This window comes from Oncorhynchus mykiss, chromosome 5 (genome assembly GCF_057628025.1).
Source record: "Oncorhynchus mykiss isolate SJ-2025 chromosome 5, ASM5762802v1, whole genome shotgun sequence".
NCBI lineage: Eukaryota > Metazoa > Chordata > Actinopteri > Salmoniformes > Salmonidae > Oncorhynchus > Oncorhynchus mykiss.
In genome coordinates this window covers 64,112,681-64,127,198 of record NC_143026.1, presented here as the reverse complement: position 1 = coordinate 64,127,198, position 14,518 = coordinate 64,112,681, and the positions used below count along the sequence as shown (strand labels likewise).

At 41.7% G+C, this 14,518-nt stretch overlaps 1 protein-coding gene across 1 annotated transcript in view; it reads left to right on the top strand.

Moving 5' to 3' along the window:
• Positions 1 to 1,235: 1,235 nt before the first annotated feature.
• LOC110524270 (DNA-directed RNA polymerase, mitochondrial) overlaps positions 1,236 to 14,518 on the top strand; it is a 101,037-nt gene continuing 87,754 nt past the window's right edge. Inside the window, exons 1-4 of the mRNA XM_036978023.2 lie at positions 1,236 to 1,450; positions 1,965 to 2,063; positions 2,203 to 3,077; positions 3,222 to 3,355. Of these exons, the coding sequence (XP_036833918.2) occupies positions 1,318 to 1,450; positions 1,965 to 2,063; positions 2,203 to 3,077; positions 3,222 to 3,355 (1,241 nt within the window). The 5' untranslated portion in view covers positions 1,236 to 1,317. The remainder of the gene's footprint in view (positions 1,451 to 1,964; positions 2,064 to 2,202; positions 3,078 to 3,221; positions 3,356 to 14,518) is intronic.

Below are 14,518 nucleotides of genomic sequence, written 5' to 3'. Positions count from 1 at the left end.
GCTGTGACTGTGATCCCAACCACCACCTCCATTGAGAAAGATGTACTGCCTGGACCTCATTTCCCAGCCTGGCCTCTCAAGTAGTACTTATGTTAACTTCCAGCGCCTCACACAAAAGGCTGCACAAGTCTTTAGGAATGCTTTACGGGTGACAAGAGGAATCTGACACTTGTTAGGTCAAACGGCATGCAGGCTATTAGAACGATGTAGAATTTATTTTCTGCATTACTTCAACTAAGGATACATTGAAAAGGGCCTATGAAAGAATATTCCATTTTGATGCAGCGCGTAAGTGAATCTCATTGTATTGTATTGCAGAAGCACTGTGCATTTGTTTCAAAGGGTATGCTGAGTATGATATTGTAGTGAACAGAGGGGCTGTATGCATCGCACCAGTAGGGTTAACCGAACCAATTTACAAGCAGAACTAATATGATTATTTTTAAACATGGTGTTATATTGTAATTACACATCGACAACGTGGATTGGCAGTTCAAATGTGTTTCAAAAGTTAATCAGTGGTATTTGGAAGCCTTCCAAAAGGTTGTGATGTGGCAATATTTCATTCCAACCAACACATAATTGTACTGCAAGACCACTTATGTGTTACACCTAGTTTGACCTTAGTTCTACTTATTTTATGGTGAGGCTGCCATCTATAGGTGATATAGGTCATACACAGGTTTGAAACTAATTGTCCTTTATTTTTTTCAACAGAGGTCATCATTTCTATAATTTTATTTATTTTATTTAACCTTTATTTAACCAGGTAGGCTAGTTGAGAACAAGTTCTCATTTGCAACTGCGACCTGGCCAAGATAAAGCGTAACAATTCGACACATACAACAACACAGAGTTACACATGGAATAAACAAAACATACAGTCAATAATACAGTAGAACAAAAGAAAACAAAAAGTCTAAATACAGTGAGTGCAAATGAGGTAAGTTAAGGAAATAAATAGGCCATGGTGGCGAAGTAATTACAGCATGAAATTGATCAGATATTCCTGAATAATACAATAAAGCTTCATTTTCAACAAACATAAAAGTGATTTTTCACTGAGACTAAAGGTAAAACAAAATCAACTTTGCGCATACATTTCACAAATTGCATATTTATGATTCCTTGTTTAATTGGAAATATTTTACACTCCATTGCAGAAAAAAACGTGTACCTCCTTTCAAAACAAACACTGCTCGATTTATCGGTGCTCTTCTATCCGTGCCTGTACTCAGATCCATTGTGTTCGATTAGCTGGTGTAATTCAAAATGGCAGCCTAGTGTGGGGAAAAGTAATGCGGTTATTATGTCAACATGTCACTTTTGAGACTCTGTACCTTTCCAAAGTGTCTGAGTGGTCGCATACTGTTGGAAATAAGTGTTCGTCGCGTGCCATATGTTGACCATTGCCTTACAATCCGGAATAACATTGAAAGGCACATTTCAGGTATGTTTTGTCCCTTGCTATCTAGCTAACGTTACTTACTGTATGTCAAGCCAAGGGGACGGGTGCACGAGAGAGTTCCAGCACAGCACTGTCTAGTTATAATATATAACTAGTTATAATATCCTTGCAATATTTGGTATCCCTCGATAACTATCTATTAGTATTATAATATATAAATTGATTTACCAGCTGTAGTTGACCAGCTATTACATACCCATGCTCAATTCTCATCCTGTCGAGATTTTAAAACCACGTTTGTAAACGCAGAGATGAGCTAAATGACTGTATTTACAGCTTATGTAACTATATTAGGATCTCCATATTATAAACTTGCAGGTCGTTGCCTGTCAAAATCGTCAATGCAATATTTGCTCAATTTTATTTCTAAACCTCAACACGAATTGGCATCTGATCTGCGAATGTCCCAGGATTGTTTTTGAAAAACACAACTAAAGTCACAGTGCAGTGTGTCAGTTTTTGTCAAAGAAAAGCTCACAACACCTACTACTTGCAGAGCCACCATGGACATCACAACGAAGACATTTCTCAGCTCTGATCCCAAAGAAAGAAGATGGGAAAAAACGAGTATGGGAACAATCTCAGCTGCTGGATGGTGCGTAGGCCTACTTGCTTTACTAGGTTTGGAAATTGTCATTGGTTTTACATTTTGCATGCTATTCTTAGCATGCATAAGATACCTCATTCTTATGTTGATTATTTCATTATTTTCTCTCTTCCCTTCCTCTTTGCAGTGCTCGAAGCCAGGATCCAGCAACTCCAATCTGACGTCATTGTAGATGTCCAACATGAAAAAGTACAATTTGTTAAAGCTTCCAAGTCAGGGATAGGGGCTTCTTCAGGGAACAGTCCCAAGAATGTGTTTGGGGAGAGGACTGAGGTGCCCAAGGTGGGACAGACTATTAGTAAGGGAGGGGGACAGACTGGTAAAGGAGAGGGCAAAGATGCATCAGCCTCCAAATCCCGCTGGATGGAGAAACTGAGCCAGGAGAAGAAGACTAAAACAAAGAAACTGAAGCAGAAGCTAGGCCTAGAGGATAAACCTGTGAAAAGCAGCAAAGGCAAACTGATGCTACCAGGTACCTCACATAAAACCATATCGACAAAAGCAGGAATAAAAACTGCATCAACTGTTAAAAAGAGTAAAACTCTGAAAAACCAAGAGCACACCATGGCAGCTTCAAAGCATGAGCACACTATGGCAGCTGCACCGGTTGCTGCTGCTAATGTGCCTATTAGAAAAGCCAAAGGGAAGGGTAAAGCCTCGAAGGAGCCGGCTCCTGAGTTGTCGGAGGCCAGGAACAGGGCCGAGGAGATGGAGAGGAAGGCTGAGGCCAAGGCCCAGGAGCTGGCAGAGGTGGAGGAGCTGGAGAGGAAGCTAAACCAGTGGGCTGTGTCGGCCAGACCTGAGCTTGTGCAGGATAACAGCGAGGCCAGGGTGTACGGCGACGTCCAGCGCAGTGTGCGCTGCTACCTGGAGGCCTGTGTGTTCTGTGGGGACATCGACAGAGCTCACCGCTTTCTGCTCGGCCACCACCGTATGGTCAGCCGACGCAACCTGCTCAATATAGGACTCTACAACATCATGATGAGGGTCTGGGCCAAGAAGGTAAGTGCAGCTCAGTATTTTATTTCTATGGCATGTAGAGCTGCAACTCTGTGGTATTTTACAGACTTGTGTAGAAATTATGCAGGGCCTCCCCATGTGGAATATAAGATTATCCTGAGTGTGTCTCTCCTTGTTGTATTCCAGGGCTCTTTAAACCAGATTGGCCGTATGTTCATTCTGATAGAAGAGGCTGGTCTGAAGCCTAACCTTGGCTCTTACTGTGCTGCTCTGGAGTGTATGGGTCGAAACCCTGACTGTTCCCCACATGTCATCAACAGGTAGGCTAACCCACAGACATTTACAGGCCTTAACTCATTAGTGTAACTCTGAGCCTCTTGATCTTAGATAAAGATACTAGTATTTGCTATACATTATTTATATATATATATATATATATATATGACCTTCAAGACTCTGTTGGAAAGTGGGATTATAATGTGTAAGATAATTATTTGTGGTCTTGTATGATTATTTCTAGGTGGCCAGTGCATGCGTTGCCTGAGTTTGCCACTAGATGATGTCAGACTCTCCTATTAGCTTTGCGGTTCATGTTTCTCTTTATTCTAGCCTCTTCTGTTATACAGTGTTAACAACAAAAATGTATGCATGCATTACTTTAATTCGCTTTGGTTAAAAACGTATGCCAAATGCATTTATTATTATTATTATTATTATTATTATTATGTCTAGACATACTGGGATTCACAAAAGCCTGATGAAATATTCTGAAAATTAGACATTGAGCAGCTAGTTAAATATGAGATCTGATATTTCTGCCCATTTTGTTACCCCATGCCTTTACCATGGTCTTTTATTTTAAAGAAAGCTGCTATAATAGTTCCTGTAATATGTTGTTGAGTGGGGCATTGTGGCTCATTGTGGAGTGCTGAGCATGAGGACCAGCTGTGTGTGGAGAGGTGCCATCAAAGCGTCTCTCCTGGAACTGAGGTGGCAGGTCAAGGAGAAGTGTTGTAGTTCAGCCTCCGTGATCCATCATTTCCTGCTCTCCTCCATCACTATAGGGCCTATTGTGGTCTCCACATCAACCCATTAGAGGAAACTGTTTTCAAGTGGACTGGTTACTATGTGTAACATCCTGTACTATGTTATTTTATCAATTATCAATTTATCCTTCTGACATACACTATATATACAAAAGTATGTGGACACCCCTTCTTCTTAGTCAATTTGTCTATTTCAACAACACCCGTTGCTGACTGGTGTATACAATTGAGCACGCAACCATTCAATCTCCATAGACAAACATTGGCAATAGAATGGCGTTACTGAAGAGCTCAGTGACTTTCAACGTGGCACCATCATAGGATGCCACCTTTACAACAAGTCAGTTTGTAAAATTTCTGCCCTCCTAGAGCTGCCCCGGTCAATTGTAAGTGCTGTTATTGTGAAGTAGAAACGTCTAGGAGCAACAAATTCTCACCTGAAAAGTGGTAGGCCACACAAGTTCACAGAACGGGACCTCCGAGTGCTGAAACACGTAGTGTCTGTCCTCGGTTGCAACACTCACTACCGAGTTCCAAACTGCCTCTGGAAGCAACGTCAGCACAAGACCTGTTTCGTCGGGAGCTTCATGAAATGGGTTTCCATGGCATAGCAGCCGCACACAAGCCTAAGATCACCATGCGCAATGCCAAGCGTCGGCTGGAGTGGTGTAAAGCTCGCCGCCATTGGAAACACGTTCTAGAGAAGTGGAAACACGTTCTCTAGAGTGATGAGTCACGCTTCACCATCTGACAGTCTGACGGACAAATCTGGGTTTGGCGGATGCCAGGGGAGTGCTACCTGCCCGAATGCATAGTGCCAACTGTAAAGTTTGGTGGAGGAGGAATAATTGTCTGAGGCTGTTACATGTTTCCGGCTAGGCTCCTTAGTTCCAGTGAAGGGAAATCTTAATGCTACAGCATACAATAGCATTCTAGATGATTCTGTGCTTCCAACTTTGTGGCATCAGTTTGGGGACAGCCCTTTCCTATTTCAGCAGGACAGTGCTCCCGTGCACAAAGCAAGGTCCATACAGAAATAGCTTTGTCGAGATCGGTATAGAAGAACTTGCCTGGCCTGCACAGAGCCCTGACCTCAACCCCATCAAACACCTTTGGATGAATTGCAACGCCGACTGCGAGCCAGGCCTAATCCCCCAACATCAGTGCCCGACCTCACTAAAGCTCTTGTGGCTGAAAAGAAGCAAGTCTCCACAGCAATGTTCCAACATCTAGTTGTAAACCTTCCTAGAAAAGTGGAGGCTGTTATAGCACCGAAGGGGGACCAACTCCATTTTAATGCCCATGATTTTGGAATGAGATGTTCGATGAGCAGGTGTTCACATATTTTTGACCATATAGTGTATTTTAATATGCTTCTTCTATATTGTGTTTTCAATTGTTTCGACTCTTGGCCAACTGAACGGAAGCTTGGGAAGTTGTGAATACTGTAGCAGAGTACCTACAGAGAAAATAATTGATGCGTATCAGGTGTCAATAAGGGATACAGTATTTGTCTCGTCCAGATGTTTCACAACTATAGTGGCCAAATAACTTCTTAAAATTAAGCACATGAATCTGATTTACAAGGGGGGGTAGAGCCTAACTGGCATACATAAGCAGCACGTGAGTTTCAAGTTTGGGGAAGATCATTTTCACCATAAAAATGCACCTTTTATAATAAAAGCATTACATGCATAATTGCATTTGCGGTCACTTTTGATAATGGTGTTTTCGCGCTAATGGAACATTCGCGCATCCCAGAACTATCCCAGACTATGTTTGGAATATTTATTTCTTGCACAGAATAGAATAGGTCGACTTTTGTACTACGGGGATAGTAGATTGACATAGACTAGTGCTGTTTGCTGTTCGTTCGGCTTACTCATCTTGTTGGCTGATCTTCCAATATCGTTAATATGCATCTCGGAATTGGATAAGGATGTGCGCAGTTGCGTCCCCCATGTGACTCTTCACTTGTAGCCTGTGAGAAAGACCCCATCACGTGATAAGTGACAGGTGAATCAGAGCTCTCAGCACTCGGAGAGAAAGTTCACTGGTCGCAAAAGGCATAGATTTTTTGGGGGGTTCATTACGGCCACACAAAGGGGATACTGCCGTGAAATTCTAGCCATTATCAAGTGCTTGTCAAATTGTGAATGAGTGACTGATGTAGTGTGTACAGTCTGCACAAAAACAACGAAGCAGCTTATGCCTTTCAAGCAACTTTTTTTCAAATCCTTAGTCGCATCATGCAGCCTTACAATGTATTGAACATCAAAGCATATAGCCCAACATATGTAGAATAAAGTTACATTAATAACTCTAAGTTAAGAATATAGGAATACCTATTTCTTTGTTAACCTCTCAACACAGATTAGCCGTGTGTGTACACTCCCTCAAATCGTTTGGAGAAAATGTCCTTTCTATTTTATTCAGCTTTGTTCAATTGTATTCTTCATACTATAAAATAATGCCACTGAATTCTAAGCAAATCTTGTCTGCTAAATGAACTAGTGTAGCCCACAGCCATTTGGCATAGCCTGATCAGTACCTAATACAAGGACAACTCAGAGTATTCTATTCTTCTGAAATAGACTACATTTTCTTCATACCATGCTTCGTTAGACCGGTCTAAAATAAATAATGGATTTATTGCGAAGGTGTAGGCTATATTACATGGATTGATTAGACTTTTTAAAATGTAGATGTTCCAAAGGTCTGCATCAGTGACTTGTTGGCTGTGTGTGGAAGCCAAGAGTGGCTAAATGTGTTTATGTTAATTAACGGTCAATTACTGTGAGACCGACAGTTATTTGCTTGATAATCACCAGCTGATGAAGTTTCGTCACCACCGCATCATTAGCCTGGGGGAGAAATCACCAATGAGTGTTATTAATTGAGTTTAGGCCAGTGGTGGTGTCAGTGACTGTATTCTTCCTCCAGACATAGGCTGATGTAGGCTAGGCCAATCTGCTGGCTGACTATATAGAGACAGGAGCCGGATGGATTTCAGTCATGCCAAATGGATTGTGATTGATACTGTATGCTTTTGGTTTCTTAACAACTTGCTGTCAGTAATTTGATTTTGCCTATTGGACAAGGAACTTAAACAGATTTTTCACCAAGCTTCCAAACAATTTCTCGTTGTCAATTTGCTGACTAGAACGTTTGGCTAATTGATTCAATGTTTTTATTTTTCTCTCTGCACAAACTGGCTGGTATGAAGGTGTTAATATTCATAATAACACAGGTTTTTCTATTAGATTTTCTTTCTAGTTGTGTTGGACTGCAGAACTTGTCTCCAGCTATCCCTCCCTACTACTGTTCCCCCTGAGGATGTCACCCTATGCAGGGTGGCCCAATGACAAAGCAGGTTGCAGTGCAGTAGGGGTGGAGAGGGGCAGCTGGTTGGTCCATCGATCGCTGTAAGGTGATACCAATGACATTGTTGTTCTGCGGTGGTGCTCTCTTGCTAACTCATATTTTTCGCACACTCTGTTCTTCTTCCCCTGTTCGTCTCCAGTTCCCCCTCTCTCTTCCTGTCTCTGGCCGTACTGTATCTCCTGTTCAGATATGGTTGCCATTGTCCGCAGTGGCGCTGTGCCTAGCGACTAGCATCCTTTTAAAGCACATGTCATTCCTACAGAACTAAATCTTCAGCTTTCTCAATTCAGCTTGCTTCCTCTGAATGGTGTTTTTTTTCACTGGTTGCCCTTTTCTTGTGGCAACGGGTCACAAATCTTGCTGCTGTGATGGCACACTATGGTATTTCACCTAAAAGATAGGAGAGTTGATCAAAATTGCATTTGTTTTTGAATTATTTGTGGGTCTGTATAATCTCAGGGAAATATGTCTCTAATATGGGCATACATTTGGCAGGAGGTGAGGAAGTGTATCTCAGTTTCCACCTAATTTTCTGGGCAGTGTGCACGTAACCTGTACGGCGGCCTCTCAATAGCAAGGCTATACTCACTCAGTGTACATAGTCACAGCTTTCCTTAATTTGGGGTCTGTCACAGTGGTCAGGTATTCTGCCATTGTATACTCTCTGTGTATGTCTTTTGGTTAATTCTTTCCATTGTGTCACATAATTATATTTGTATCTCTCTTTGTCGTCATGGGCCAGCTTGCTGAGGGGACTGTTCTTCAGGTTCATTGCTCTGTATCAGAGTTTCCTAAAACAATAATTGCCCACCTCACGGTTCAGCTGTCAGAGATTTGAGCACTAAATGCATCAGGGCATTGCATACATAGGCCAATAGGCTTAGTCGTCCACTGTGTGACATTTAATATACAAAAATGTATACAGTACCAGTCAAAACTTTGGACACACCTACTCATTCCAGTTTTTCTTAATTTTACTAGTTTCTACATTGTAGAATAATAGTGAAGACATCAAAACTATGAAATAAACACATATAGAATCATGTTTTAACCTAAAAATTGTTAAACAAATCCAAATATATTTTCTATTTGAGATTCTTCAAAGTAGCCACCCTTTGCCTTGATGACAGCTTTGCACACTCTTGACATTCTCTCAACCAACTTCATGAGGTAGTCAACCTGGAATGCGTTTCAAAGAACTTCTTATGGTATAGGGGACGCTTGCGTCCCACTTGGCCAAAAGCCCGGGAAAAAGCAGCGCGGCAAATTCAAATAAAATGATATAAAAATAACTTTCATTAAATCACACATGTAAGATACTAAATTAAAGCTACACTCGTTGTGAATCCAGCCAACATGTCGGATTTTAAAAAGGCTTTTCGGCGAAAGCATAAGAAGCTATTATCTGATGATAGCACAACAGTAAACAAAGAGGGTAGCATACTTCATCCCTGCATGCGCTACACAAAACGCAGAAATAAAACATGCCTTAGCTTTGACGAGCTTCTTTTGTTGGCACTCCAATATGTCCCATAAACATCACAATTGGTCCTTTTGTTCGATTAATTCCGTCCATATATATCCAAAATGTCAATTTTTATTTGGCGCGTTTCATCCAGAAAAAAACAGCTTCCAAATTGCGCAACGGCACTTGAAAATATTTCAAAAGTTGCCTGTAAACTTTGCCAAAACATTTCAAACTACTTTTGTAATACAACTTTAGGTATTTTTAAACGTTAATAATCAATCAAATTGAAGACTGGTCTATCTGTGTTCAATACAGGAAGACAACAAACCAAGCTACTTTTCAAGTCTTGCGCAACTCTCAACAGTGTTACGCAGTTCCTAGATGGCCATACTTCTTCATTGCACAATGGAATAACCTCAACCAAATTCCAAAGACTGGTGACATCCAGTGGAAGCGGTAGGAACTGAAAACAAGTTCCTAAGAAATATCGTTTCCCAATGAGAACCCAATGAACAGACAGAGACTTAAAAAAATAATAATATCTGAACGGTTAGTCTTCGGGGTTGTGCCTGTTACATAAGTTCTGTTATACTCACAGACATGATTCAAACAGTTTTAGAAACTTCATAGTGTTTTCTATCCAAGTCTTCTAATAATATTCATATCTTATATTCTTGGCATGAGTAGCAGGAAGTTGAAATTGGGCAAGCTATTTATCCAAAAGTGAAAATGCTGCCCCCTATACCTTTTAACAGGTGTGCCTTGTTAAAAGTTCATTTGTGGAATTTATTTTCTTAATACATTTGAGCCAATCAGCTGTGTTGTGACAAGTTAGGGCTATCTTCTGTATACCCTCCTATTTGGTAAAAGACCAAGTCCATATTATGACAAGATCAGCTCAAATAAGCAAAGAGAAACCACAGCATCATTACTTTAAGAGATGAACATCAGTCAGTCTGGAAAATTTCACATCTCACCATCAAGTGTTCAGAGGAGACTGAGTGAATCAGGCCTTTATGGTCGAATTTCTGCAAAGAAACCACCCCTAAAGGACACCAAAAAGAAGAGAAACATGCGCAATGGACATTAGACTGGTGGATATCTGTCCTTTTGGTTTGATGAGTCCAAATTTGAGATTTTTGGTTCCAACCGCCGTGTCTTTGTGAGATCCAGAGTAGGGGAACAGATGATCTCTGTATATGTGGTTCCCACAGTGAAGCATGGAGGAGGATGTGTGATGATGTGCGGGTGCTTTGCTGGTGACACTATGATAGACAGCCTCTCCGTGACAATTTGGCCCGGTACAATTGTATTTATCGGGTTGTATTTATCGGCAATTACCGGCTAACGAAAACCCTGCTCTGTATGTGATTGCTTTGTTATGGAATGTTTGGGAATCACTTCCTTTTAGATAGTTGTAGAATTTAATGACTTTTCTCTGGATTTTTTTACATTTGCGGGTATCGTCCTAATTCTGCTCTACATGCATTATCTGGTGTTTTACATTGCACATGGAGGATGGTTTTGCTGAATTCTGCATGCAGTCTCAATTTGCTGTTTGTTCCATTTTGTGAATTCTTGGTTGTGAGTGGACCCCAGACATCACAACCACAAAAGGCATTGGATTCTATAACAGATTCAAGTACTTTTAGCCAGTTTCTAATTGGGATGTTGAATGCCTTGAATCTCAGATCATTTACAGCTTTGTGGAAGTTACCTGTGGGGCTGATGTTTAGGCCGAGATATGTATAGTGTTTTTTGTCTGCGCTAGTGCAATGGTGTCTAGATGGAATTTGTATTTGTGGTCCTGGCAACTGGACCATCTTTGGACACCATTATTTTTGTCTTATTGAGATTCACTGTCACGGTCTGACAGAATCTGTGCAGAAGCACCAGAACATCAGCAAACGGTAGACTGCATCCCTGTCTCACATCCCGACCCTGTGGAAAGAAATATGTTTTTTTGCCAAATTTGTTGTTTGTGTACATGGATTTTATAATGTCGTATATTTTTCCCCCCAACACCACTTTCAATCAATTTGTATAGCAAACTCTCAAGCCAAATTCAGTCAAATGCTTTTTAAAAAAATCAATAAAGTATGAGAAGACTTTGCCTTTGTTGTGGTTTGTTTCGTGGGGGGGGGTTGTTCTGTGCTGTCTGGATTGTGTGTGTGTAGACTAGCTTGCTGAGCTCTACCATCTTTCTCTCCAGGGGGGGTTACTATTGTCTTGGGGCTGCTTGTGTGCAGGGCAGTTGGAGGAGTTGTGATCAGACTCAGGATGGGGGAGTCATCACCAAAAGAGAGCCCCTTGTTGTGCTCTGATCCCCTTAAAGTCTTGCTGAAACCGCACCACCACTGTTCCAGACTTGCACATGTTGACAGAGGTTGTTTCAGTTTCATGGTCCTCAATGTCTACTGTTCTGAGTTTCCACCCTGGGTCAATACCCTTTCTCATGACAGAGGGGTAGTGTGCTCTTATAGCATAGTGCCATGCAAGGAGATTAAGCCATGGTGCAGTGGGATGAAAAGGTCTCTGCATTTGGGTTGGGGAGGCTGTGATGCTCTGCTGCCATTGTTGGGTTCACATGATTTCACACCTCAGTGCTAATTGAAGTTTCAGCTGGGACATCTATCCTATCCTAGGAAGCGCGGTAGCTTAGTAGCCTTATTAACTTAACATAAGCCTTTATATAACACAATTACCTTGAAATTATTATTTTACTTTTTGCCTTCAGAGGTAGCTTCAGTGTGAACATTACTCACTCAGTTTTGGGTTGGATGGTATTTCCAGATTTCTTCTGTGTTTCTTCTGCATGTTTTGATTTGACAGAAGTTTTTTTCTGGATAGTCTTTGGTAGTAATAATCCTTCAAGGTAATTTTGTCCAAAATAATGTTTTTTAGATTTGGAATTTTGATGTAGAGGGTATAATCCCATTATAAGTCATTGTGGGAAAAATCCAGGTTTGTCTCGAATCATGTGCAGAAGAGTTCAGGGAGCCCATCAGGTCATGACCCCCCCCCCCCCCCCCCCCCCACCCCCTCCTTCCTGCATCATTGTCTGACCAGTTTACAGAGGAGTACAGAGTCCAGGGATGTGTCCTATAAGGAGCATTGGTGGCAATTCTGATGGCTGAATGGTAAAGAACATCTAGCCGCTCGAGAGCACCCTTGCCTGCCGATCTATAAATGATGTCTCCGTAATCTAGCATTGGTAGGATGGTCATCTAAAATTAGGGTTATTAGGGTACCAAACCATATAACTTTGTTCTGAACACCTCCAAAACAAAAGTTAAAGTGTAGAGAGAGCTTGTTGGACACTAAGAAAGCTTTGTTCTAGAGCATTTAACACAAAATCTGAGGGGCCAGCTGAGTATAAGACTGTATCATCTGCATATAAATGGATGAGAGAGCTTCCTATTGCCTGAGCTATGTTGTTGATGTAAATTGAGAATGTGTGGGGCCTAGGATTGAGCCTTGGGGTACTCCCTTGGTGACAGGCAGTGGCTGAGACAGCAGATTTTCTCACTTTATACACCGCATTCTTTGAGAGAGGTAGTTAGCAAACCAGCCCAAAGACCCCTCAGAGACACCTATATTCCTTAGCCGGCCCACAAGAATGGAATGTTCTTCCGTATCCAAAGCTTTGGCCAAATCAATAAAATAGCAGCACAATATTGCTTAGAATCAAGGTCAATGGTGACATCATTGAGGACCTTTACGGTTGCAGTGACACATCCATAACCTGAGCGAAAACCAGATTGCATATCCGAGAGAATACTGTAGACCTCAAGAAAGCCAGTCAGTTGACTATTGACAAGTTTTTCCAACACTTTTGATAAACAGGGCAAAATAGAAATAGGCCTATAACAGTTAGGATCAGCTTGATCTCCCCCTTTAAATAAAGGATGAACTGTGGCTGCTTTCCAAGCAATAGGAACCTCCCCAGAAAGGAGAGACAGGCTTGGCGATGATGGGAGCAGCAACCTTAAAGAAGAAAGGGTCTAAACCATCTGACCCAGATGTTTTTTTGGGGTCAAGTTTAAGGAGTTCCTTTAGTACCTCGGACTCCGGGAGAAACTTTGTAGCGGTGCAGGGAAAAGCATCAGGGAAATTAGAATTAGAAGGGGTGGGAGATAAGGAAATGTTGGATGGGCAAGGAGGCATGGCTGAGTCAAATAGGAATCCTGACTTAATGAAGTGGTGATTAAAGAGCTCAGCCATGTGCTTCTTGTCAGTAACAACCACATCATCAACATTAAGGGACATGGGCAGCTGTAAGGAGGAGGGTTTATTCTCTATGTCTTTAACCGTTTTTCCAGAACTTCTTGGAGTTAGATCCAGAGAGAGAGAACTGCTCCTTAAAGTAACTAACTTTGGCCTTCCGAAGTGCACTTTTTTCTCATTTGCCTGAACGATAGCCAGTCAACCTGAGTATGCGTGTGCCGAGCCTTTCACCAAATGCAATTCTTGAGGTGGAGTAACTCTGCAAGATCAGGGTCGAACCAGTGGCTGAACCTGTTTTTTAATTCTAATTTTCTTTAAGGTGTGTTTTTTAACAATACCACTTAAAATATCAAAAAAGAAGGTCCAAGCGTCTTTGACAGAGGGGATCAAACTGATTCTATACCATTTTACAGAGGCCAGTTCATGAAGGAAGGCTTGCTCATTAAAGTTTTTTACCAAGCGTCTATGACAAATCAGGACAGGTTGTTTCACTGAGCAGCCATTACGAACACAGGCTCTAAAACGGTGATCACTAAGGTCATTACAGAAAACACCAGACTGATACCTATCAGGATTATTTGTGAGGATAACATCAAGGAGAGTAGCCTTTTCTGGGTGTTTGGAGTCAAACCTTGTGGGATTGGTAATAGTCTGAGAAAGATTTAGGGAGTCCCATTGCTTTAGGACTTGGTCAGGTGGTTTAAGCATGTCCCAGTTTAGGTCACCAAGCAGGACAAATTCAGACTTAGTGTAAGGGGCCAGGAGAGAGTTTAGGGCAGGTAGGGTACAGGCCGGTGATGATGGAGGACGATAGCACCCAGCAACAGTAAACAAAGAGGTATTTGAAAGTTTAATGCTTAAAACCAGAAAATCAAATTGTTTGGGGACAGACTTGGTGGAGACAACCGAGCACTGAAGGTGATCCATGGTAAAGATTGCCACTCCCCCACCTTTGGATGATCTGTCTTGCCGAAAAAGGTTATAACCAGAAAGGTTAACAGTATTAAACAGTACAGGGAATTTAAAAGCCAATCCAATGTGTCATTCCCATCCAAGTATTTTAAACGATACCCATGCAAAGAAGTCGGGGTGACATAGAGGCAGGTATCCTAGCGTTAAGCGTGTTAACTGAAAGGTCGCTGGTTCGAATCCCTGAGCCGACTAGGTGAAAAATAGTCTGTACCCTTGAGTCAGGCACTTACCCCTAATTGCTCCTGAAAGTCGCTCTGGATAAGAACATCTGCTAAGTGACTAAAATGTAATAAAGAGGGAGGATTACATTTGATTCTGTGAATGCCTAGAGAATTGAACTGGAGTGGTAGCAGTGTGGCAGCTGCTAATTGTGTTAGCCTGACGAG